Source organism: Spinacia oleracea, chromosome 5 (assembly GCF_020520425.1).
Source record: "Spinacia oleracea cultivar Varoflay chromosome 5, BTI_SOV_V1, whole genome shotgun sequence".
In the NCBI taxonomy this organism is placed as follows: Eukaryota; Viridiplantae; Streptophyta; class Magnoliopsida; order Caryophyllales; family Amaranthaceae; genus Spinacia; species Spinacia oleracea.
This window is the reverse complement of record NC_079491.1, coordinates 111,895,161-111,921,450: the sequence shown is the minus strand read 5'-3', so window position 1 is coordinate 111,921,450 and position 26,290 is coordinate 111,895,161. Positions and strand designations below refer to the sequence as shown.

Sequence of the window (26,290 nt, the reverse complement as noted above, 5' to 3'; positions counted from 1 at the left end):
GGCGTTTCAAGTTTATATGGCCTAATCGACAATGCCACAGATAGGTGAGATCTGAATCATCCTTTTTGGCCTTTTTGGTATTTATGTTATATACTTGTTTGTCGTGATCTAATAAATAAAGTCCATTGACTAATCTAGCAGATCCATAAAACATCTCTTTAAAATAAAACGAACAACTATTGTCTTTTATTAAAAAGGAAAATCCCTTAGCATCTAAGCAAGAAACTGAAATGATGTTTTTAGTAAGACTTGGAACATGGAAACATTCTTCCAGTTCCAAAACTAGCCTGGAGGGCAACGACAAATAGTAAGTTCCTACAGCTAATGCAGCAATCCGTGCTCCATTTCCCACTCGTAGGTCGACTTCACCCTTGCTTAACTTTCTACTTCTTCTTAGTCCCTGTGGATTGGAACATAAGTGTGAGCCACAACCTGTATCTAATACCCAAGAAGTTGAATTAGCAAGTATACAGTCTATAACGAAAATACCTGAAGATGGAACGACTGTTCCGTTCTTCTGATCTTCCTTTAGCTTCAAGCAATCTCTCTTCCAATGCCCCTTCTTCTTGAAGTAGAAGCATTCGGATTCAGAAGTGGGTTGACTGACCTTCCTCTTTACAGATTTGGCACCAGTTTGCTTAGTTGGGCTGGCCTTGTTGCCACCTTTCTTAGCATTCCTCTTCTTTCCAGATTTCTTGAACTTGCCCCCACGCACCATAAGCACATCCTGCTTATCACTTTTGAGCGTCTTTTCAGCGGTCTTCAGCATACCGTGAAGCTCAGTGAGCGTTTTGCCCAGACTATTCATATTGTAGTTCAGTTTGAACTGACCATACCCGCTATGAAGAGAATGGAGGATGGTGTCTATAGCCATTTCCTGAGAAAATTGCTGATCCAGCCGACTCATATTCTCAATGAGTCCAATCATTTTGAGAACATGTGGAGTTACGGGCTCGCCTTTCTTAAGCTTAGTCTCAAGAATTTTCCTATGAGTCTCGAATCTTTCGACTCGAGCCAGATCTTGGAACATGTTCTTCAACTCACTGATGATTGTGAAAGCATCTGAGTTGATGAACGTTTTCTGCAGATCCGCACTCATGGTGGCGAGCATTAGACATTTCACATCCTTGTTGGCATCAATCCAACGATTGAGGGTTGCCTGAGTGACCCCGTCGCCTGCGGCTTCGGGCCTCGCCTCTTCTAGGACATACTCCTTTTCTTCCTGTATAAGAACTATTTGCAAGTTCCTTTGCCAGTCAAGGAAGTTTTTCCCGTTCAACTTCTCCTTTTCGAGAATTGACCGAATGTTGAATGAATTGTTGTTTGCCATATTAAAAACTATAATTGAAAAGAATAAACAAATAAATAACCATTCACAGTTTCTCTTAATAAACTTAAATTCTAGCATACATGCATAATTCAATGTTTATTAAGCATTTTATTCAAGTTATGTGTTCCGGCAGGTGTGAATAAAATGATTCCAAGATCCTAAAATCATTGAAGAACTAAGCACAGCTTGTCGACTTAATCCTAAAACATCTTAGGTAAGAAAAAGCCTTTTGCTAATAGTCTAGAAACTATTCTTGGTTGATAGGTACGTCTAAGAACTTATTAGGTAAACCTATCGATTTTGCCACGACATAAAAGGACTCCTTACTTATATCGTTGAGTTTCACCAAAACTAACATGTACTCACAATTATTTGTGTACCTTGCCCCTTTAGGACCAATAAGTAACACCTCGCTGAGCGAAAACTATTACTAGATTGATGTAAAGGATATCCAAGCAAGTGTATATTTTGGCATGACACCTTTTAACTCAATTTTTAAGTTTGGAACTTAAGGCTCTTACTATGTTGGTTAGATTTTAAGTGAACTAAAATCCTTAATCATGCAACATAATCAAGCTTATGATCTCATGCATTTTAAGACATATTTAAAAGCAATAAATAACTTAAAACATGCATAAGATAAATGTGATCTAGTATGGCCCGACTTCATCTTGAAGCTTTAACTTCAAAGTCCGTCTTGAAAATCTCCGTGGGAGGCACCATTTTCTTCAAATAGGATAAGCTATAATTAAAACTAATTACAACTATTTGATGGTACGCAGACCATTTTTGAATTGAAAAACAACTTTAGTACTTTAGACCAATTACATTCAAATTAATGGTACGCAGACCATATTTTCTATCCTATTTGGGCCATACTAGTCACTTGATAACCTGCAAAACAGTACATATACAATATATACCATTCACCCATTCATTATCATGAATGGCCCACATAGCTGGTTAGTAAAACACATTATGCATCACGCAAACATTTGCAGCAATTAATCAAGGGCACCAATAATCTACCAATTATTCAGTCCTTATTAATTCTAATCAAGTTGTTTTAACCTTAAGGATTTGTAGACCTAATCAAGAGTTTATGACTAAAAGGGGCTCCCACTCAAACCAATAAATTCATACGCTTTACTAATTTTAAACATAAAAATGTATTTCTAGTCTAACCGGAAACATACAAATTTAATTAAAATTTAAAGCTCATATAAATTTATAATTGAATCCAAAAAGTTTAATTTAATTTCAGTCGTATTTAAATTAATTCATGATTTTAATTTTAGTAAAATAATTAGAATAAATAACATTTATTATAATTACAATATTCAAAATTAAAATCCAAGAAAATAATTTAAATTATTAATTTTAAAATTAATTAAAATTACGTAAACTGAAAATTTCAAATTAAACATTCAAAACGATCTAATCGCAACGCAAACACCCTACACATCGCACGCCCATGGGCCACATGCACACAGCCATCGCTGGCCATGTGCGCGCAGCCCATGCGCTGTGTCGCATAGCTGCTGCTTCTACTCTTCGCAAGCAATCGCGCGAGTTGGTGCTTGCTGCGCGCGCGCCAGCGCTCGATGCACGCGAGCCATCGCTCGCTGTGCGAGCTCGCCAGCGCTCGCTTGTGCGAGCTCGCCAGCGCTCGCTTGTGCGAGCTCGCCAGTGCTCGCTTGATGCGAGCCAGCGCTCGCTGCGCGCGCTCGCCAGCGCTCGCTGCGCGAGGCATCGACGCTGGGCGCAGCACTCGTGGCACGCGAGCTTGCGCTCGCTGCGCGCGAGGCTGCGCGCGCTTGCGCGAGGCAGTGCGCGTTGTGGCGCAGCTCGCTTGCTGCCCACACGCGACTGCCGTGCCTTGCCTTCGCCCATGCCCATTCGTCCAGTGCTCGCAGCCCACGACACAAGGCAGGGCTGTTGCCTTGTGCTCGTGCACCATGCCCTTTCTCATTGCATTCGTGCCGCACGGGCGACGAGCTCCCTTGCTCGTCGTCGCATGCCCGCACTATACAACACCCCTTAAGGGTAACACGTATCGTCCATTGCTTTGTGCGTGCAAGTTATATGAACGAATCGCATAAAATTTAAAAATTTATATTTAAAATTAATGACAAATTAATAAATTAATATTAATTTCATAATTTTAGGGCGAAAAATCGAAAATTTATTATTCAATTGATTTCCGATTAACATGGATTCAAGTCTAGGTTATAAAAATTCAAAATTTATCATAAATTTACAATTTTTATGGTGGTTTTTAATCATAGGTATCTAATTAAATTATAATTAATTATGAAAATCAAATTAATTCTAAATTATTCTAATTTTCAACAAATTAATCATAATTACAAATTAGATTGCATAATTAACAAGGCTAGCCATTCAAACTTGTTAAACATATACAGTAGGTCAATCAAAAATTCAAGATTTATCAACAAGAATCGCAAATATTTAATTTAACATCTTAAATTTACGAAATTTTGCATTCGAAAAACTAAAACCTTCGAAAAGTAATAGTTAGGCTTCGAATTTGAGAATTTTGGGTTCGGCAAAAAAATAATAATTTTGTCAAAATTTTAGAATCCCTTTTACATGCGGAATTGACACAAAAATCACTCGATTTGGATGAGTAACGAAGAAACTGCCGAAAAACTGCGTACGTATAATTAAATAAACGCAATTTGCAATTAATTAACAATTACGAAAATTAATCACCCCTTTTAATTCTTGCAAATTTGTAATATTTAACCATGTTCATGCAATTTAGATTATGAAAATAATAAGAGGCTCGTGATACCACTGTTAGGTTATGATATATATGACAATTCATAAATCATGCGGAAAAACCATTTAGCCAGGAATACATATTATTTACACATAATCATATAGCATAGTTTAGATGCATACTCTTTGTTGCGTGCCTTCCCTAGCTGCGCCCGAACCGAACAAGAACAAGTCTTTAGGACTCCAAGTGTCGTACCTCCGTAGATAGTCCACAGTACGTCCGGATCCGCCTTAAGATTGACCAACTAGAATCGCCCTTAAGGTTCTAAAAATTTTGGCACTTTTGAGCAAGGAATGTGTCTGAATTTTTCTCTCAAAAACTCACTTTGAATACTTGAAAACTCGTTATAAATTGTGAACCCAGGCCACATATTTATAGGGGTATGGAAAGAGAATTGGAATCGAATTAGGATACGAATGAATTAAATTAGAATCATAATAAAACTCTTATTTAATTAATTTATCAAATAGAATTAGGAATTTAATCATTAAACGAATCCTGTACGTTTTAGGTTTCGTATGTGAACACAAACACCCACGCACGCACAGCAGCCCACGAGGGGCGCCATGCGCGCGCGCGCACAGCCCGAGCATCACAGCCCACGACTGCCGCAGCCTTGGGCGCGCGCTGGGCCTGCCTTGCGGTGGGCCTGGCGCAGCCTTGGGCTGGCGTGTTGTGGCGCGCGTTTCCCTTGCTGGACGTGGGCCTGGCTTCGTGCTGGGCCTTCGTCTAGCAAGCTCGTCCGATGCTAATTCGTACGACGCGCTTCCGATTAATTTTCCGATTCCGGAATTCATTTCCGATACGAACAATATTTAACATTTCCGATTCCGGAATTAATTTCCGTTTCGAACAAATATTTAATATTTCCGTTTCCGGAATTATTTTCCGATTCCGATAATATTTCCGATTCAGACAATATTTCCGTTTCCGGCAATATTTCCGATTCCGGCAATATTTCCATTTCCGATAATATTTTCCGATACGTACCATGTTTCCGTTTCCGGCAACATCTACGACTTGGATAATATTAATATTTCCGATACGATCCATATTTCCGTTTTCGGCAATATCATCGTTTCCGGAGTATTCATTTCTTGCCTGTGACGATCTCAGCTCCCACTCAAACCAAGATCCGTCGATTCCGAATATCCATAGTTGGAGTATTTAATGCCATCAAATAATTGATCCGTTTACATACTATTTGTGTGACCCTACGGGTTCAGTCAAGAGTAAGCTGTGGATTAATATCATTAATTCCACTTGAACTGAAGCGGCCTCTAGCTAGGCATTCAGCTCACTTGATCTCACTGAATTATTAACTTGTTAATTAATACTGAACCGCATTTATTAGACTTATCATTGAATGCATACTTGGACCAAGGGCATTATTTCCTTCAGATCCAACCAGGCATTCTTTTAGGGATGCGAGCAGTTCGAGGCCTTTTGTGCCTCCCCCTGGTTAGTACTTCGGAGGGAGCGGTCCTCAGCCTTCGGGTGCGGATGCTTGGGCTTATTGGTCAGAGATGGAGAGGATGCGTCAGGCTCAGATGTTTGGGACACCACACCAGTTCATGGGGATGACGCCGCCTTATCAGTACCCTTCCCCTCAGCAGGGAGTTTATCCTTCTCCTGGCACTCTTCGTATGTCGGAGCAGGAGCCTGGTACCGCCGAGGTAGAGCTGTGATAGGACGTTTTTCCGTGGTTGAAAGATCAACGCCACAATCAAAAAAAAATTATAGAACCGCTAGACTAACCAACTATATGAACTATAGTGGCAAGTATAGGGATCGTCCCAAAGAAACGATGGTTCTCGAGTTTAAATGTCAAGCTAGTTCGAACAAGAAGTTTGATTTGAGTTATCACTATGAAGCTAAACTAACAATTAAACTAGATTGAATCAAGGAAGGGAAACGTTAGGGAGTTGGGGATAGTCTAGGGAAATCGGGGGAAATGAACTACCATCTAGTAATCATGAATGATGTAATGACATAGCACATAGGGGAATGAAACCAAATGACGTGCTCGCCACCTCTCGGATAGAGCACGCGAAGCAACCTAGCCTATAGAAAAGCTTTCGCATAGTCCTAAGCTAGATAAGCTTGCATATAATAGGAACTATCATTCACTTGCATGAATTAGGCTCACAATGTCTTGCCAAACCTAAATCATACATTCCAATCTAATTCAATCAACTAGCATTTGCAACTACTACTCAATTGATCATGGAAAATCCTAGCACTAAATCAATTTAATCACATCAACCATTCATCAATCAAATCATCAAATTCCCCTAATTAGGCCCCTAGATTCTCCCCTTTCCCTAACCTAATTCTACTCACTAATCATACTAGAAATCAAGAAATCCATTAATTCTAGACTAGCAAGCATGGAATTGAAGGATTAGAAAGAGAGAATCAAATACTTGAACAATCAATTGAACAATCAACAAGAGAATTAAGGATCAAAGTAACTAAAGTAAAATCAAGAAGAATTCAAGAATTGAAGGAATTATAGAACAATCAACACTCACAACAAAAGCAAGAATTAAGAAATTGAATTGAATTGCACAAAATTAGAAGAAGAGTTTAGAGAATTACAAATTGATGCTTCAATGGAGGAGAGTTTCTCTCTCTAGAAATGCTGAAAAACTAACTTTGAGAATCTAAAATTGTCAACTAAAATTCTACTCCTAACAAAATAAACGAAAAATCTATTTATAAGTTTCCCAAAATAGAAGCCAAAATTCGAATAAGAGCAGCCCGCGCAGCCATTCGGTCGCACAGACCCTCTGTGCGACCGAACGTAAAAGAATCATTCGAGCAAACACTTAGACCTGTGCGAGCGAAGGCAGCGAAGAACGCTTCCTTCGTCATGTGCGACTGAACGAGGAACCCTGTTCGGTCGAATGGGGTTTCTTTGGCTCATATCTCCTCTGCAGTATGATTCGCTCGAACGAAAGGACTTGTGTGGGCGCGCAACTCTTGTGCGGTCCAGTAGAAAACCTTGTGCGGTCGCATCACAAATTAGAGACATTCTGCCTCCAAAAATCAATCCTGTGCGACCGAACAACCCAAATAAACAGAGCACGTTCGATCGCACAATGCCTGTGCTGTCAAACATAAGACCGTGCGGTCGCTTTCCAAACTTGAGACATTCTGCCTCCAAAAATCCATTATGTGCGACCGAACAACAGAGCACGTTAAACCGCACAGAACTGGATATTCCTTGATACCCATTTGCACTCCTCTGTTCGGGCGCACAAACCATCACTCGATCGCACAAGCCCTGTTTTGGCTTAATTCTACTTGTTTTCCATCACTTTTTATCATAATCACCTATAAAGCACAAGATGGAACGAAACTTACAAAATTCACACAAAAAGCTATAAAAACTATAAAAAAGTATAAAAACTAACATAAAATCCTAAGCTATGAGCGACATTTTATGTCGCTCATCAAACTCCCCCAAGCTAAGCGTTTGCTAGTCTCTAGCAAACTAAACTCAACTAGGAAAGAATGAGCAACTAATCGAATTCTAAAAACCTACCAAAAACAAAATCTAGGAAATTTAATCAAGGCAAGACTAAAAACGAAAAGCACAAACCAAGAAAAGAAAGAAAGAAAAGAAGAAGAAAAGAAAAGAGAAGAAAAGAAATTAAACTACAAAATCCAAGATATGGCCTTTATTATGGAACGAGTATAAAAGAACACTAATATTACCAATCAAATAAATGAGTACACGCTAACTAATGTCCTAAATCGAGTGAAAGATTCAAGTGCCAAACAAAGCGAACTAAGGGTGAACACACTAGTAGAGAAATCATCATTTGCAACTCATCAATTACAACTCATGCTAGTTATAAGCGTTGCAATAGGGGTATGGTCAACGCGGGTCAAATATTAAATGACCTTGTTGCAGCATTTTAGTCCACCGTGAGTTGTGAAAAATACATATTTTTTTTAAATATTTCGCAGCGCGGGAGAATGATATTTTCTGCAATTAGTTAGCTAAATTGCAACGCGGTCCCTTAATTCATTTGCTGCAAGAATTCGTTCGTTCCTAATTGCAACTTGGTCCCAAATTACATCGCTGAAACCAGCTACCTAGGTCATTCTAATTTCCATCCCTTCAATTCTCAGGTAGTTTCTATCCTCTTCGATCGATCTCCCCCAGATCTACATACACTTCCAGTAAACAAACCAACCTCAATCGAAATTTTCTCCTCGGTCCTTCGCGAATCACACCGCCGGTTCCCTTTTCATCTTTGGTTTGTTGTTTTGCCGGCCACCACCAAGGTATCACCGCCGGTAGTCTCCTTCTTCATTTTGAGGAGTTCCTTCGCAAAGCTCACTCGCCGCCATTTCCTCTTCCTCTCTGGCCCTTGAATTCGCCGGCCACCGGCCACCGGTTGCGGTTTCTTGTTCCTTCTCAACATCCGCCGCCGGCAACACCGCACGCCTTCATATTGCAGATAAGTGGAGATAGAAGGAGGGATTTGCGGTCTCCAATGAATCCCTCAAATTAAAAGTTCAGTCTTGTTAATTCAACATTGATTCGAAATTGAAGCATTTGAACTTGCTTAGGTTTGTTTACTCAAATTTCCCCTTTCTAAATTTAATTTGGGCTATTTTTTGTGTTTCATGTTCTGAATTATATTAAGTTCTGTTTTTTTTTACTCAAATTAAGTTTGTATGTAATTATATAAAGATACACAGGAACAAGGACCCTGGAAAAAAAATCTATGCAGTACTAGTTAATTTAGAAGTGGGTATGCCATGGAATTTTCGATCTGTTGCACTTGATCGAGTCTGGTTCCGTAGATTGAGTATGGTTTGGTTCTTTAGCTTTAAGTTGAACTTGTTGGTTCTGGTTCTTTAGCTTTTGTGTGGTTCTTTAGCATTTGTGTGCCTATGCTATTCTTTTGTCCCTAGTCTGGTTATGTTTAAGTATTGATTCCACAGACACATATCCAATGAGTACTTGGAAAGGTTTTGAAGCAATAAAGATTTAGGCAGTCCCTGTTCAAGTAAATGTACAATATGATGCATATGCTGGTCTAGTTCACTTTCTTTTTTCATTCCTGAGAATCAAAATGACTAGCTGTACAAGAATATTTAAAAATTTTAAACAGAATACAACAAACATCAAAGGTTGGATTAAACCAATATTGTGGTTTGCAATCTATGTTTCTGGCAGTAGGCTAAGTTATCTAAGTTGTCTGGGGGATTGAGCTAACAGAGGGTCTCCATAACTGGATGTGGTTTCACTTCTTGGACTGCAACTGTGTTTCCTGTGTTCTTTCCGCCACCAACATTTCCATAGCCAACATTTCCACCCGCATACATGTTTTTCCCCAATCTCTATCTTTACCTGTTTTCTTATACACTACTACAATGCTGTTAAAACACAAATTTCAGTTTCAAAGAAATAAATACAGATTTCTAGAGTGAAGCCTAAACTTTAGTTCAAAATAATTGAACTGATTTTTAGTAACTGCTTAGATGATTAGTGACTAGGTTAATATCAGCATTTATTTGTGCTAATAATGATTTTGATTTGATTAGTGACTAGGTTAATAAATATATTTGATGATTCCAATATGTTTCATGTTTCTCATTTGCTGTTTTTTTAGCATTACTCTATAAATTGTTGTCCAATTTTTACATTTTTTTAAGTCTGAATGGTTTAATCAAGAAATTTTAGACTTGAGATTTTGTTAATCAGTATAAGCAACCAAAATAAAGGGCGATTTCTGAAAGAGGTAGCTTGGTGTAATAAGCTGATGTGATGTTAGTGTGTGTTTAATACTTCAATAACTTTTGGTTTTTGCTTCTGCTTCTGATCATGTTGACTATATGAAATGGACTTAAAACAACATTTGAAGCAGATAGTTCATGAATTCAAGATATTGAATTATTGTTGTTGCTCGGAATATTGAATTATTGCTATTGATGTTCCTGTTCTCTCCTTGTAAAAGATGACCGTAATTCGCTTCTGATTATTGCAGGAACACCCTAGATTTTTTGTTAATTTTATGTGTATAATCATAAAATTTATTGTTGGACTTGTTTGAAGTAATATTATTATAAATTTATTCTATTTTGTATGTTTTCATTTTCAGGACCCCTTGCTGGTATTGCTAGTTTCTTGAACCAAATCATCCATTTGAACTATCAAGGCGTGAGTTCTTCTACTAGGTGAGCATAATCTCCCGACTGTCATTCTCCTCTTCCCTTTTAATTTAATATAATTTTCTTATATGTGAGTTTCGAGATAATTTTTTAATAGCTTTTGTAGGTTTACAAATTGTTTCTTATTAGTTGTTTGTGTTATTTATTTGCCGAGTTAATTTCATATAAAACATGAAATTAGTTTAAAATGAATCATTAGGTTCATTAGTTCAAAAATGGGAGCGACAATGTCTAATTTTAGCTTAAATATGTCCATAACGACCCAACAAGCCTAAAACGTGCATAACTTGATTGGAATGAGTCTTAGAAAGTTTAAACTAAGCATATAAAACATGTAATTAGTTCTAAATGAGTCCTTAGGTTCATTAGTTAAAAAATGGGCGCGAAAATGTCTCATTTAGCCTAAATATTTCCATAACGACCCAAAAAGCCTATAACGTGCATAACTTGATTGGAATGAGTCTTAGAAATTTTAAACAAAGCATATAAAACATGTAATTAGTTTTAAATGATTCCTTAGGTTCATTAGTTAAAAAATGAGAGCGAAAATGTCTCATTTTAGCCTAAATATGTCCATAACTACCCAACAAGCCTAAAATGAGTCCTTAGGTTCATTAGTGCAAAGTTGGGAGCGAAAATGCCTCAATTTGGCCTAAATATGTCCTATAATGACCCAACGAGCCTTAAACGTGCATAACTAGATTGGAATGAGTCTTAGAAAGTTTAAACAAAGCATATAAAACTTGTAATTAGCTTCATTATTTGAAAGCTTTCTTCTCCCCCAAGCTGAGAGGGTGTACGTTAAGGGTGTTTACTAACGTGCGCCACCTTCACCAATGGCGAAGAAGAAGAAGGCTAGCTTGATTGTAACTTCACCAATGGCTTCGGAGGATGTTTCCGCTCAGTCTAACTCTAGAAATGAGTCTCTTTTGGTTCCAGAAGGGGGCCAAAAATTGAACCCAGCTGCTGCAAATAGCGCGACGAACTCTGAGAATGAAGAACTTGTTTACTCCAATCTAGTGCACTCCTCGGCTGGTATGATTCCTAAAGCTCTTCATGACACCATTATTGCTTTGAATCAATCGTTGGGGCTCATTGGGGAGGGGAATTTGATTCCTCAGTGTAGTACGGACTCTGTTTTTCGAAACTCTGGTCATGTGGGTGTTATTGGTCAACCATTGAAGCATCAAGCTTCTCCTAGTGGTTCGACACAGGTTCCTAAGGAGGGGGGAACTGTTAAGGAACCATGGGTGAATCTATTTGCTGGGGCTAAGCTTGCTTCCAAAGGAGCTCCCCTGGAATTTGTGACACCTTTGGTTAAGGATGGGAAAAAAGTAGCACAACTGCAGCAATCTGAGCTTGCCACTATGGCTGATAAATGGCAAGCCTCTTTAGTTATGTATGTTGTAGGAGAATCACCAACTTTGGCCTCTGTAAGGAGATTTATGGCTGCTGTGTGGAGTGAAGTTTCTACTCCTCAAGTGTTTTTTCATGATGAAGGGTACTTTATCATTAGATTTGAGTGCATTGAGGATAAGAATCGCATTGTTGCAGGGGGTCCTTACACCTTTTATGGTAAGCCAGTGATCATTAAGCCATGGGCAGCAGATTTCAACTTCTATGAGGAGGTTCTCAAAGTGATTCCCTTGTGGGTTAAATTTCCTAATTTGCCTTTGCATTGCTGGGGGAGTGATTCTCTCAGTAGGATCAGTAGTTTGTTGGGGGTTCCCTTGTGTGCTGATGAGTGTACAACAAAGTAGGAGAGAGTTTCATTTGCCAGGGTTTTGATTGAGATGGATATTACTACTGTGTTACCAGACCATGTTTGGATTGAAGATGCTAGGGGAGTTGTGTTCAAACAGGCTGTAGTGTATGATTGGAAACCCCTCTATTGTAAAAAGTGCAATACAGCAGGCCATGATTGTACCAAGCCCTCTAATGTAGCTCCTAAACCAGCTATAAAGAAGATTTGGGTGGCTAAGCCAACTCAGCAGCATGTTTCAGCCCCACAGCAACAAACAGGGGGGATCCTTACTCCCCATCATGATCCACCTGTAGTTCAAACTAGTGGTCAAGATTGGAACATTGTAACAAGGAGAACTAGGGGACCTAGCAGGATGAGGAATTTGAGCCCTAGTAATCCTTTCACTGTGCTTTCTGGTGATTTGGGATTCAAGGAGATATCTGGAGAAATGGATAGTGATGGTGTGATTGTGCAGAATACCTCACATGAACCTCATGAAGAAGGTTAACTTATGTACTTGGAATGTGAGAGGCTTTAATGATCCTGTTAAAGCTTCTGAGGTAAAGCATCTGTTGCAAGTTAACAATGTTAATATCATTGCTTTATTAGAAACTAGAGTAAAAATAGCTAAATTTCCTAGGTTGTCTTCTAAACTTGGTAGACACTGGAGTTGGGAGAACAATTATAGCTTGAATCCTAGAGGCAGGATCTGGTTGGGTTGGCAACAATCAGAAGTTGATCTGTCAATTCTGCATACTCATGAGCAGTTTTTGCACTGTGTGATTAGGGATAGAACTGGTGATATTTCTTTCTTCTTTACAGCAGTCTATGGTTTGCATACCATTGAAACTAGGAAGGATCTTTGGCACTCCCTTGTGCTTATTCTCCCTAGTGTTGGTTCTCACCCTTGGCTCTTATCTGGTGACTTTAATTCCCTCTTGTCTGACACTGATAGGATTAATGGCTCTCAGGTTTCTATTGCTGAAACCAAAGATTTTAATGAGTTCATTTTGACTGCTGGTCTTTGTCCCCTACAAAGTGTGGGTCACTATTTCTCATGGCATAAAGGTTCTGGTGATGGGAAAACAGCTAGTAGAATTGATTGGGGGCTTGGTAATGCTGGTTGGATCCATAAGTTTAGTGGTGTTCCTGTTCAATATCTCAACTCTTCCATTTCTGACCACTCTCCACTCTTGGTGAACTGTTTACCTGATAAAATGGAGGGAGGCAAACCTTTTAGATTCCTGAATTACCTTGCAGATCATAGTAAGTTTGCTTCTCTGATAGAGAATAGTTGGGGTACCAGAGGGAAAACAGGTTCTGCTATGTTTAGTTTGTGGTCTAATTTGAACCTTGTGAAGCACAAGTTGAAAGCTCTGCATTCTGAAGAGTTTGCTGGCATCAAAGAGAGAATTGAAATGGCTAGATCTCAGCTAGAGATAGTTCAAACCTCTCTTCAAACTACTCCTTCTCCTGAGTTGTTTGAACAAGAGAGAACTTTCACTGATAATTTGAGGAAATGGCTTAGGGTGGATGAAATTGCTTTGAGGCAAAAATCAAGAATTCAATGGCTCCAAGTGGGGGACTCTAATCACCATTTCTTCTTCTCTTCTATCAAGGAAAGGAATAGGCAAAACAGGATTACAGTTCTGTTTGATGATTGTGGAAACAAATTGGTTGAAGCTGATGCTATTCAGGGTGAAATTGTTGGTTTTTATAAAAAATTGCTTGGGTCAGCTGCTCAGTCCTTGCCTGCAGTTCACATTCCTACTTTGAGAAGTGGTAGTACTCTCAGTATTCCTACTAAACAATGGCTATCCAGAGAGGTAACCACTTTAGAAATTGACCAAGCTCTTAAAGGGATTGGTGATGACAAAGCCCCTGGCCTTGATGGGTTCAATGCTGTTTTCTTTAAAAGAACTTGGCATGTTATTAAGGCTGATGTGTATAAAGCTGTACTTGAAGTTTTCAGAACTAACACTATGCTGCCTCAATTCAACTGTACTTCCATTACTCTTGTCCCTAAGGTTCCTAACCCTTCTAAGGTTAAGGATTTTAGGCCTATAGCTTGCTGTACTGTTATCTATAAGCTAGTGGCAAAGATTCTCACAACCAGGATGCAGAGTGTTATTGGTGATGTTGTGAATGAAGCTCAATCTGGCTTTATTCCTGGCAGGCAAATCTCTGATAATATTCTCCTAGCAACTGAGCTGATCAAAGGTTATACCAGAACTCACATATCTCCAAGGTGTCTCATAAAGGTGGATTTGAAGAAAGCTTATGATTCCATTGAGTGGTCTTATCTGAAAAGTGTTATGGTGGAACTTGGGTTTCCTGTGTGCTTTGTGAGGTGGGTTTTCACCTGTATCTCTACTGTTTCTTATAGCATTTTGATCAATGGGAAGCCATCACAACCCTTCAGAGCAAAGAAGGGTTTGAGACAGGGTGATCCAATGTCTCCATTTCTCTTTGCTATTGGTATGGAATATCTTACAAGACACTTACAACAGCTGCAGAATTTGCCAGATTTCAATTTCCACCCTAAGTGTGAGAAGTTGGCCCTCACACACTTGATGTTTGCTGATGATCTTCTTATGTTCTCAAGAGCTGATACTCTGTCAGTTGAGATGCTTTTTGCTGCTTTCAATAATTTTTCAAGAGCTTCAGGTCTTGAAGCTAATTTGGACAAGAGTAACATTTACATTGGTGGGGTTTCTGCTGCTACCAAAGCTGCTATTCTTGATGCAGTTCATATTCCAGAGGGGCAATTTCCCTTTAGGTATCTTGGTGTTCCACTCTCTACTAAAAAACTGGTTTATAACCAATGCAGAACTTTGATTGACAAGGTGATGGCTAGAGCTAAGTCTTGGACAGCTAGGCATCTCTCTTATGCTGGTAGACTTCAGTTGGTTCAAGCAATCTTGCTTAGTTTGCAAGCTTTCTGGTGTCAAATCTTTATTTTACCTAAGAAAGTGTTAAAGGAAATCCAGAACTTCTGTAGGATTTTCCTTTGGACTGGTCTTACTGATCCTTCCAAAAGATCCATGGTGGCATGGCACTCTCTTTGTCTTCCTAGAAGTGCTGGTGGGTGGAACCTTAAGGAAATGGGGTTATGGAATAAAGCTGCTGTGTCTAAGCTGCTTTGGGCTCTAACTCACAAAAAAGACAGATTGTGGAGCAGATGGGTTCACACCTATTACATTAAAAACAGGCCTCTTTCCACTCAATGGCCAGCTACAATCTCTTGGTCACTGAGGAAGATTCTGGATTCTCACACTCTGATTGATGATGTTGGTGGATGGGATGCTGTTGTGCAGAAAGGGAAATTCTCCATTAAATTGATGTATAAACATCTCCTTGGTGTTCATGACAAAGTTCCCTGGAAAAGAGTGGTCTGTAATAATAAAGCTTCCCCTAAGAGTGTGTTTATCACTTGGCTTGCACTGTGGAATAGACTTCCCACCAGAGATAGGCTGCTAGCTTGGAAGATTGTCACTGCTAACAGTTGTCCACTTTGCTCAACCATGCCTGAATCTACTGGTCACCTATTTTTTGAGTGCTCATATTCTGCTGCTGTGTGGGGAAAGATCCTTCAACAGTTGCAGTTTCACAGAAATCCTGCTCCATTTGATCAGGAACTTGCTTGGATATTGAAGGCTACTAAAAGAACTGGTGATAGATATAAATTGCTGCTGATGTTCTTCTCTGAAAGTGTTTATGGCATTTGGCTTCAGAGAAATGAGATGGTGTTTAACCAACAATGCAAAAGCCCTGCTGATTTAGTGCATGATATCCAGTTTAGGGTGGCTTGTAGGGCCACTGACAGTCAGAAGCTGCTATGCTGAGTTTGTGTTAGGGGTGTCCTTTTTTGCTAGTGTTTAGCTTTGTGCTTGTTATTTTTGGTGTTCTGGTGGCTTGTGCCTAACACTGTGCTAGTTCTTTTACTAGCCCTCTCCTTTTGGTAATAAAATAACTTTATTTGCCAAAAAAAAAAAAAAAAAAACTTGTAATTAGATTAAAATGAATCATTAGGTTCATTAGTTCAAAAATGGGAGCGAAAATGTCTCATTTTAACCTAAATATGTCTGTAACGACCCAACAAGCCTAAAACGTGCAAAAACTAGATAGGAATGGGTCTTAGAAAGTTTAAACAAAGCATATAAAACATGTCATTTGTTTAAAATGAGTCCTTAGGTTCATTAGTTCCAAAATGGGAGCGAAAATGTCTCATTTTAGCCTAAATATGTCCATAACGACCCAACAGGCCTAAAACGTGCATAACTTGATTGGAATGGGTCTTAGGAAGTGTAAACAAAGCATATAAAACATGTGATTAGTTTAAAATGAGTCCTTAGGTTCTTTAGTGCAAAGTTGGGAGCGAAAATGCCTCAATTTGGCCTAAATATGGTCTATAACGACCCAACGAGCCTTAAACGTGCATAACAAGATTGGAATTAGTCTTAGAAAGTTTAAAAAATGCATATAAAACTTGTCATTAGTTTAAAATGAGTCCTTAGGTTCTTTAGTGCAAAGTTGGGAGCAAAAATGCCTTATTTTGCCTAAATATGTCCTTTAACGACCCAACGAGCCTAAAACGTGCATAACTTGATTGGAATGAGTCTTAGAAAGTTTAAATAAAGCATATAAAACAGGTCATTAATTGTAAATGATTCCTTAGGTTCATTAGTTCAAAAATGGGAGCGAAAATGTCTCATTTTAGCCTAAATATGTCCATAACGACCCAACAAGCCTAAAACGTGCATAACTTGATTGGAATGAGTCTTAGAAAGTTCAAACAAAGCATATAAAGCATGTCATTGGTTTAAAATGAGTCCTTAGGTTCATTAGTGCAAAGTTGGGAGCGAAAATGCCTCAATTAAGCCTAAATATGTCCTATAACGACCCAACAAGCCTAAACCGTGCATAACTTGATTGGAATGAATCTTAGAAAGTTTAAACAAAACATATAAAACATGTCATTAGTTTAAAATGAGTCCTTAGGTTCATTAGTTCCAAAATGGGAGCGAAAATGTCTCATTTTAGCCTAAATATGTCCATAACGACCCAACAAGCCTGAAACGTGCATAACTTGATTGGAATGGGTCTTAGAAAGTGTAAACAAAGCATATAAAACATGTAATTAGTTTTAAATGAGTCCTTAGGTTCTTTAGTGCAAAGTTAGGAGCGAAAATGCCTCCATTTGCCCTAAATATGGTCTATAACGACCCAACGAGCCTTAAACGTGCATAACAAGATTGGAATTAGTCTTAGAAAGTTTAAACGATGCATATAAAACTTGTCATTAGTTTAAAATGAGTCCTTAGGTTCTTTAGTGCAAAGTTGGGAGCGAAAATGCCTTAATTTGCCTAAATATGTCCTTTAACGACCCAACGAGCCTAAAACGTGCATAACTTGATTGGAATGAGTCTTAGAAATTTTAAACAAAGCATATAAAACATGTAATTAGTTTTAAATGAGTCCTTAGGTTCATTAGTTAAAAAATTAGAGCGAAAATGTCTCATTTTAGCCTAAATATGTCCATAACGACCCAACAAGCCTAAACCGTGCATAACTTGATTGGAATGAGTCTTAGAAAGTTCAAAAAAAGTATATAAAGCATGTCATTAGTTTAAAATGAGTCCTTAGGTTCATTAGTTCAAAGTTGGGAGCGAAAATGCCTCAATTAAGCCTAAATATGTCCTATAACGACCCAACAAGCCTAAAACGTGCATAACTTGATTGGAATGAATCTTAGAAAGTTTAAAAAAAACATATAAAACATGTCATTAGTTTAAAATGAGTCCTTAGGTTCATTAGTTCCAAAATGGGAGCGAAAATGTCTCATTTTAGCCTAAATATGTCCATAACGACCCAACAAGCCTAAAACGTGCATAACTTGATTGGAATGGGTCTTAGAAAGTGTAAACAAAGCATATAAAACTTGTCATTAGTTAAAAATGAGTCCTTAGGTTCTTTAGTGCAAAGTTGGGAGCGAAAATGCCTTAATTTGCCTAAATATTTCCTTTAACGACCCAACGAGCCTAAAACGTGCATAACTTGATTGGAATGAGTCTTAGAAATTTTAAACAAAGCATATAAAACATGTAATTAGTTTTAAATGAGTCCTTAGGTTCATTAGTTAAAAAATTAGAGCGAAAATGTCTCATTTTAGCCTAAATATGTCCATAACTACCCAACAAGCCTAAAATGAGTCCTTAGGTTCCTTAGTGCAAAGTTGGGAGCGAAAATGCTTCAATTTGGCCTAAATATGTCCTATAACGACCCAACGAGCCTTAAATGTGCATAACTAGATTGGAATGAGTCTTAGAAAGTTTAAACAAAGCATATAAAACTTGTAATTAGATTAAAATGAATCATTAGGTTCAAGTTCAAAAATGGGAGCGAAAATGTCTCATTTTAACCTAAATATGTCTGTAACGACCCAACAAGCCTAAAACGTGCATAACTAGATAGGAATGGGTCTTAGAAAGTTTAAACAAAGCATATAAAACATGTCATTTGTTTAAAATGAGTCCTTAGGTTCATTAGTTCCAAAATGGGAGCGAAAATGTCTCATTTTAGCCTAAATATGTCCATAACGACCCAACAAGCCTTAAACGTGCATAACTTGATTGGAATGGGTCTTAGAAAGTGTAAACAAAGCATATAAAACATGTAATTAGTTTTAAATGAGTCCTTAGGTTCATTAGTGCAAAGTTGGGAGCGAAAATGCCTCAATTTGGCCTAAATATGTCCTATAACGACCCAACGAGCCTTTAACGTGGATAACTAGATTCGAATGAGTCTTAGAAAGTTTAAACAAAGCATATAAAACAGGTAATTAATTGTAAATGATTCCTTAGGTTGATTAGTTAAAAAATGGCAGCGAAAATGTCTCATTTTAGCCTAAATATGTCCATAACGATCCAACAAGCCTAAAACGTGCATAATTTGATTGGAATGAGTCTTAGAAAGTTTAAACAAAGCATATAAAACATGCCATTAGTTTAAAATGAGTCCTTAGGTTCATTAGTTCCAAAATGGGAGCGAAAATGTCTCATTTTAGCCTAAATATGTCCATAACGACCCAACAAGCCTTAAACGTGCATAACTTGATTGGAATGGGTCTTAGAAAGTGTAAACAAAGCATATAAAACATGTAATTAGTTTTAAATGAGTCCTTAGGTTCATTAGTGCAAAGTTGGGAGCGAAAATGCCTCAATTTGGCCTAAATATGTCCTATAACGACCCAACGAGCCTTTAACGTGGATAACTAGATTCGAATGAGTCTTAGAAAGTTTAAACAAAGCATATAAAACAGGTAATTAATTGTAAATGATTCCTTAGGTTGATTAGTTAAAAAATGGCAGCGAAAATGTCTCATTTTAGCCTAAATATGTCCATAACGATCCAACAAGCCTAAAACGTGCATAATTTGATTGGAATGAGTCTTAGAAAGTTTAAACAAAGCATATAAAACATGCCATTAGTTTAAAATGAGTCCTTAGGTTCATTAGTTCCAAAATGGGAGCGAAAATGTCTCATTTTAGCCTAAATATGTCTATAACGACCCAACAAGCCTAAAACGTGCATAACTTGATTGGAATGGGTCTTAGAAAGTTTAAAAAAAGCATATAAAACATGTAATTAGTTTTAAATGAGTCCTTAGGTTCTTTAGTGCAAAGTTGGGAGCGATAATGCCTCAATTTGGCCTAAATATGTTCTATAACGTCCCAACGAGCCTTAAACGTGCATAATAAGATTGGAATGAGTCTTAGAAAGTTTAAACAATGCATATAAAACTTTTAATTAGATTAAAATGAATCAATAAGTTCATTAGTTCAAGAATGGGAGCGAAAAGGTCTCATTTTAGCCTAAATATGTCCATAACGACCCAACAAGACTAAAATGTGTATAACCATATTTGAATGAATCTTAGAAAGTTTAAATAAAGCATATAAAACATGTTATTAGTTTAAAATGATTCATTAGGTTCATTAGTTTTAAAATGGGAGCGAAAATGTCTTAGAAACTAAGAAATGTCACTAAACCATTTAAGTTACTGATTTCTCAATGTTCCTAGTTATATTGTTGAAAGGATTAGTGCAATTTTCCCTTTTCTTTTTTCATAGAGTTTTTTTGTTTTAAAGGAAATGGTGACGCCGCCGCCAAAGAAGAAGGCTAAACCGCACCATGGTAAAGGAAGTGAGAAAGGGAGCACCAAAGGTAGTTGTGTCCTTAAAAAGGGATCTGGATCAAAAAACAAAGATACATCAAAAAGTGATAACCCCAGTGGTAGTAAAGTTGATGTCCTTAGGGTGGAGTGTGAACTACTATCTTACATGATGTCCAATATGCCTAAATTTTCATCAGCATTATCACTTCCTGCTTCAATTTTCTCGTACAAAAAGGGCACACTGACTTCTGTCAAATCTCGTGATATCTCTGAGTTTCTCACGAAGGATTTCGCCAGTATTAAAGTACTTCAAGTTTATATGATGTATGTTATTCTGCCTATGCTATCTCATTTGATTCTACCTACATGGAGATTTATAAAATCTTTGTTATCCTTTGATCTTATGGTTAATGACCCTATGTTTGCATATGTAGGTACTTGTATCATGAATACATATGCCCCTTAAAGTTGTCTCATATTAACTTTTTGTGTCCCGATGCAATTTCTTGTGCCACAATGAAGAAGAATCGTTTAAGCGTTATTGACTATATAAAAGATGCTTTCTTAAATGAAAGGAAAATGGATGTGCAGTCAAAATTCTTGTTGGCCCCCTACCATGAAGGGTATCTTATATAACATGCTAACTTTTATATATGTTATTTATTTTTTAATATTATTAGAACTCTTGTTTTCATGCAACTAATCATTTAATTGGGTACTTTATAATAGGAATCATTGGGTTCTTATCGTCCTTGATCTTGTCCTTGGCCTAGCATACGTGTTTGATTCGGCCACTCCTCCCCCTCCCGGGACACGGAAGTTAGAAGGGTTCAATTGTATAAAAATGTAAGTTGAATGTACAAACCCATTTGCAACTCATTATATTATATATATCAATAAAACACATGCTATATTTAATTTCTTTATTGAAAGTAATATGATTAGATTTTTGATAGAGAACTAAAGTGTTATAATTATTGTTTATGTAGGGCATATAGAATTTATTGGACTAATCTTGAAAATGACAAACGGAAGATTAAGTCACAAAAGTTACGATTCATACAGATGAAGGTACTAATTAAAGTTTGTACTCCTTAAATCTCTTAATTTGAAAATATTTGCTTTGACACATATATACGTGCTTCATTTGTGTAAATAGTGTGCTCAACAAGTTGATGCAGTGGATAGTGGTTATTATGTGATGAAATACATGCATGATGTTGTCACAGTATAAAATGAATACAAGGATAATTTGTCTGAGGTACGTGAACTTATTTAATTAGGTATAAGATTCAATTTTCTCTTAAATTAGTTTTCGAGTAATTAATACCAAGTTTTTCTTTTTTGAAGGGTTATGTACAAAGAGAAATGCCATATTCTGATGAGGAGTTAGAAGAAACTCGAGAACAATGGGCAAAGTATTTTAAGGACAACTATTTGATGGATGCCGGCGAATGAGTTTGTTGTGATCTAGTAATGTTATGTTTTATGTTTTTGTTATGTGTTGGATATGACGTTGGATGCTACTTGGAGCATATATGTGGTTGTAGGAACATATATGTATGTTATGTCTTTTATACAGGTCTTTATAAATTCCCGTTTTGTCCGGGTTTCGCAAATTACAAGGGAAACTATGGCAAATTTTTTGCAACCTATTAATAATGTTTTTATTATAATTTTTTGTCAAAATAACAGGATTGTCAAAATCTGCATCTGACCGGAGCTATTATATTTATTTTTTATATAAAAAAAACATTATTTGCAGCGCGTGTGCTAGAACTAAGCTGCAAAATGACAACTAATTGCAGCGCGTATTTCTCAACAAGGCGCTACAACTACTTTTTATTTGCAGCTTAGAGTGGTCGATCAGCGTTGTAACTAAGACACTATTTGCAACCTATACAGGTAAGCAGGCGCTGAAAATAACCTATTTTTCGCAGCGTGTACGATCGCTGCAAAAAATCTTATGGTATTTGCAGCCATCACAATTGCAGCGCGCGAAAACGCTGCAAAAAAGCCTGTTTTACGCGCGCTGCAAATGTGATTTTTTCTACTAGTGACACTACTCAATTTCCCTACAACCGAGCATACCACGTCAAATCTCTAGATCTTTTCCACCCTTGTGAGTAGCGTCTCGAGACACCGCGAAGGCCCCGAAGAAAATAAGATAGGCTACTCGACATCTTAGCATGACAATCCAATTCCATAAACTTGACCAAATCCTCCCTCCACTGACAATGACTCAACTCTAAAGGGTCAAGAGGACTTTTTAAGGTGTAACGTAGGCTAGGGGTAAGGTGTGGAACAAATTTGGTAATTTGGTGCTCATACCTAAAGTGAAGCGCAATGATAGAACTCAACTCAAGTAAAACGAACCAAATACAAACTCATACCACTTTTTTTGGGTACCCCCAAGCTTATTCAACAACAATTCTAAACTACAACTCTTTTTGCACTTCTCTTGATTTTATTTTCTCTTTTTTTTGTGTGTTTCAATTGATACTTTTCTCATGCCTTGTTTTTCTCTATTTTTGGCTTTTTCAAAACTTTTATTTCTCATTGTTTTTGCTTTTGCATCACTTATTCACTATATACAACACATTTCCCAAACTTTGCCATTCATACCAATAAACATCATTACTCAAATATGCATAATCATTCCAAACTATCAAGCATCATAACACAAAGCTTCACTATAACTTCTAAGGGTGAAAACAAAACAAAGGCTATTATGCTTGTAATGTTCTCATAAGAAATGAAGGGTCAAGGCTCAAATGGCTAGCAAGGGGGCAAATGCAAACAAAAATATATGAGAAAAATAGAAAATAAAGTTCTAAACTAAAAAGAAAAATAGTCACCGAAAGAAATGCCTCTATCGTCCCCTAAAGTAGTTCGGTCGCGGTCGTGGGAAGGAAATAGTCAAATTCGGGAAGTAAGAAAGTCAATGCCATGGATCCATGCCACTCAATATATATATATATATATATATATATATATATATGTGTTTGGGCTAATTTGAACATGAACCTCACATGGGAGAAAATACCACTCTCTCCGATTTCAAATCACTAGAGAGATCGACACCATCTTACCACAAGCCAAGGGTTCAAGACGCATGCTACCCAAAGTTCTAACCAACTTCCTTAACACCAAATCCTAAATTCGACCCAAGACATTAAAAACCGTGTAAACATCTACCAATTGGGAATAAAAGCATTCTAGTCTACAAGTTCCAATTTTATTTGCCCAAATCAAGAATATTGCCTAAGAAAACCTAGAAAAACTTGCCTCGACAAAAGGAAAGGAAAAAGAAGAAAAAGAAAGGAAAAGGAAGAGAATAAGAAAACACACCAAAAAAGAAAACAAAAAGAAACAAACAAAACAAATGAAAAGAAAGGAAACTAAAATCAAACTAAAATCAAACTAAAAACAAAGAAACTAACATATACAAGTGCACATAATGGTATGGTTTCCAAGACATGAGCATCACAAATAGGCAACTACACAACAAAACTTCCCCCAAGCTAGAATTAGGCCATGTCCTCAAGGCCTAAAACTAAACAAGGAGGGGCACAACTACCCATCCCACCAAATGCCCCATATCCAAGATGCCCGTCCCAAAGAATGCATGTGAGATAGAAGGATATTACCGAAAATGTCGTGGGAGCAAGTCCCGCAAAGAACCGGTAAAAACCGAACAAACTCACCAAAATATCGGCGAACAAGGCATAGGTGGAAAGTGGGAACCCACATCAACGAAACCAAACCAAAAGATCACTCAAAAACAATCAAGAAAAATGTTAGTAGACAAGACCAAATGGCCAAAATAAACTCAAAACAAGCAAAAACTCATCATCATATATACAACCACATGAAGTGGCAAGAAGATCACACCAACAAACATCAAACACTCCCCATAACAAACCCATACTCCGCATTTCTCCCCCAAGCTAATCACAAGCATACCATCACATCAAGATGGGGGAGAAATGGAGTGAACCCTAAGAACAAGGGCCCGGGGCATGCCCTTTACCCTTTACATCATAAATCCTCCAATATTCATCCCACTCAAGACGATGAGCACGAGCAGCGTCATCGGTGAACGGGGTGAAATTGTAGGTGGGGTCCACATCGGGACCCGAAGCGTCGGTATAGGGCGGCCAACCATATTCGGGAACAAGGGGGTAGTTGCCATGGGGTGGCTGTCCTCGGGGACCATCCCAACCACCCCATAATGCGGATGGCCGGATGATGGAATGAAGAAGATTTGGCGGAGGCGGAGAATAAATTCCCGTCGTCTCCGGTGAGCTCCCTCCACCAACTATTTTCATCATAGTTGTTAGCACATTCGGACCTTGGGTTCGTGACGAAACCATGCTCCGAGTCGATGGAGAAGAGGGCATTGATTTGATTGTGATTCAACTTGTATTGGCGACCGAAGACTTGGAAGCTCAATTCCACCACATTATCACCATCCTCATCTTCTATAAGGTTCTTCCGAGCCGAGGAGCGGAACTCCAATGTCAACCTTTTGTAGGTTGGGGCACTCATCTTTGCGAACTCTTCCCACCCTAGGCCCTTGATAACCTTGTCAACCTCGGCTTCGACCCCCAAGCTACGAACACTCTCCCGATGGAAGAACTTGGTGGGCTTAATTGTCCTCTTGGAAAGGAGCTCAAAGAAATCCCAAGATCGTTGCTCGGCGAACTCAATTCCGTAGGTCTCCATGTTCGGCGGGGTTGGTGCCTTCCTCTTTGATGAAGAGGTGGCCGCAGTCGCGGCCGCGGTAAGGTTCTTCTTTGAGCGTTTTGGTGCCATTGAGATGAGTCGAAGCTAAGCAAAAATCTACAAAACAAAGAGAAACCAACCAAGACACACAAAGAAGAGTAAACTAAGTTAGTTCACAATCTAGGACAAACAATCAACTACAAGAGCTAAGCGTAAAATATCTCCATCAATTCTTCAACAAGATTAAAAATTACACCGACTTCTCAACAAGTATGAACTAACGACATTACTCCACACTAACAACCACAACCAATCAACCAACACTTCCACAAACAAGTATAATCAAGGTAGCCCAAAATCTCACAAAATCATCTCAAAAAGTCTAGAGCTTAAATGGAACAAGGAATCAAACATGCATAACTCATATAGACAATTAAAGATTAATCACTATACAAACATGCATCAACAAACACCCAAAAATCAAGAATTTCAGAAAAATCAAAATTAATATGAACATGGTGAAAATGGAATGAAATACAAGAATTAAGAGAAAGAAATCATCACCACAAGCAAAGGAAGTGGTCTAGGATCGATCCCAAGTAGCCTCAAGAGTGCCAATTCACCACACACACAATTATGACCAATTTCACAAAAAACCTAGAAATTGGGGATTTTGCAAAAATCTGAAATTTTGGGGATTTTGGGGGTTGGGATGAATGAAATTGAGTGTATTTGATGAATGGGAAGTGAAATTTGTGAATGGAAGTGAATGAATTTGATGAGGAGTAGTAGTAGTAAGTGAGAGAAGAGAGCAATGGAGAGGAGAGTATGAGATGAAAGTCGAACAAATGAAGAAAAAGGGGAGGGGACTCGCGATTTTTCGAATTAAGGAGTTCAGAGATAGCCCCGCCTGTTTGTGCGATCGAACAGAAAAAATCGTTCGATCGCACAGAGCTGCGCGATCGAATTTTTAAAACTGTGCGATCGTTTTCCAAAAACTGGCCATTCTGCCTCAAAAACCAGTTTTGTGCGATCGAACGAGGTATCCTGTTCGGTTGCACAAAACATGATTTTGCAAATATCTCACAAGCTTCCCCTTTAAATCGAAAATGAAGCTAATTAATGGAAAATAATGCATAAAATCAAATAAAAACTAAAACTAGGAGTTAGACAACCGGGTTGCCTCCCGGGTAGCGCTCGTTTAACGTCATTAGCTTGACGAATCCCCCTAAAGCTCATGGGGGGACAAGAGAGGAAATGAATACACGGGTTGCCTCCCGGTAGCGCTCGTTTAACGTCATTAGCTTGACG

General features: G+C 38.1%; 1 protein-coding gene across 2 annotated transcripts; it reads left to right on the top strand.

The window, feature by feature from the left end:
• The first annotated feature begins 8,656 nt into the window (after window positions 1-8,656).
• On the top strand, window positions 8,657-21,792 carry LOC110775975 (uncharacterized). 2 transcript variants are annotated; one of them, XM_056830376.1, is made up of 8 exons: window positions 8,657-8,723; window positions 10,262-10,337; window positions 20,226-20,575; window positions 20,686-20,874; window positions 20,981-21,097; window positions 21,241-21,322; window positions 21,411-21,512; window positions 21,602-21,740. In XM_056830376.1, exons 3-7 carry the CDS (start codon window positions 20,229-20,231, stop codon window positions 21,483-21,485), a joined length of 810 nt encoding a protein of 269 aa, XP_056686354.1. In that variant the 5' UTR covers window positions 8,657-8,723; window positions 10,262-10,337; window positions 20,226-20,228; the 3' UTR covers window positions 21,486-21,512; window positions 21,602-21,740. The 2 variants fall into 2 exon arrangements, with proteins under 2 accessions (XP_056686354.1, XP_056686353.1); XM_056830375.1 differs by lacking the exon at window positions 21,411-21,512 and having other exon boundaries at window positions 21,602-21,792.
• Window positions 21,793-26,290: the final 4,498 nt, after the last annotated feature.

Coding starts and splice junctions, on each gene's coding strand:
- LOC110775975 (XM_056830375.1), top strand. CDS start 20,229: ATGGTGACGCCGCCGCCAAAGAAGAAGGCTAAACCGCACCATGGTAAA. Junction 21,098..21,240: donor GGGTTCAATTGTATAAAAAT/GTAAGTTGAATG, acceptor TTGTTTATGTAG/GGCATATAGAATTTATTGGA. Junction 21,323..21,601: donor TACGATTCATACAGATGAAG/GTACTAATTAAA, acceptor TCTTTTTTGAAG/GGTTATGTACAAAGAGAAAT.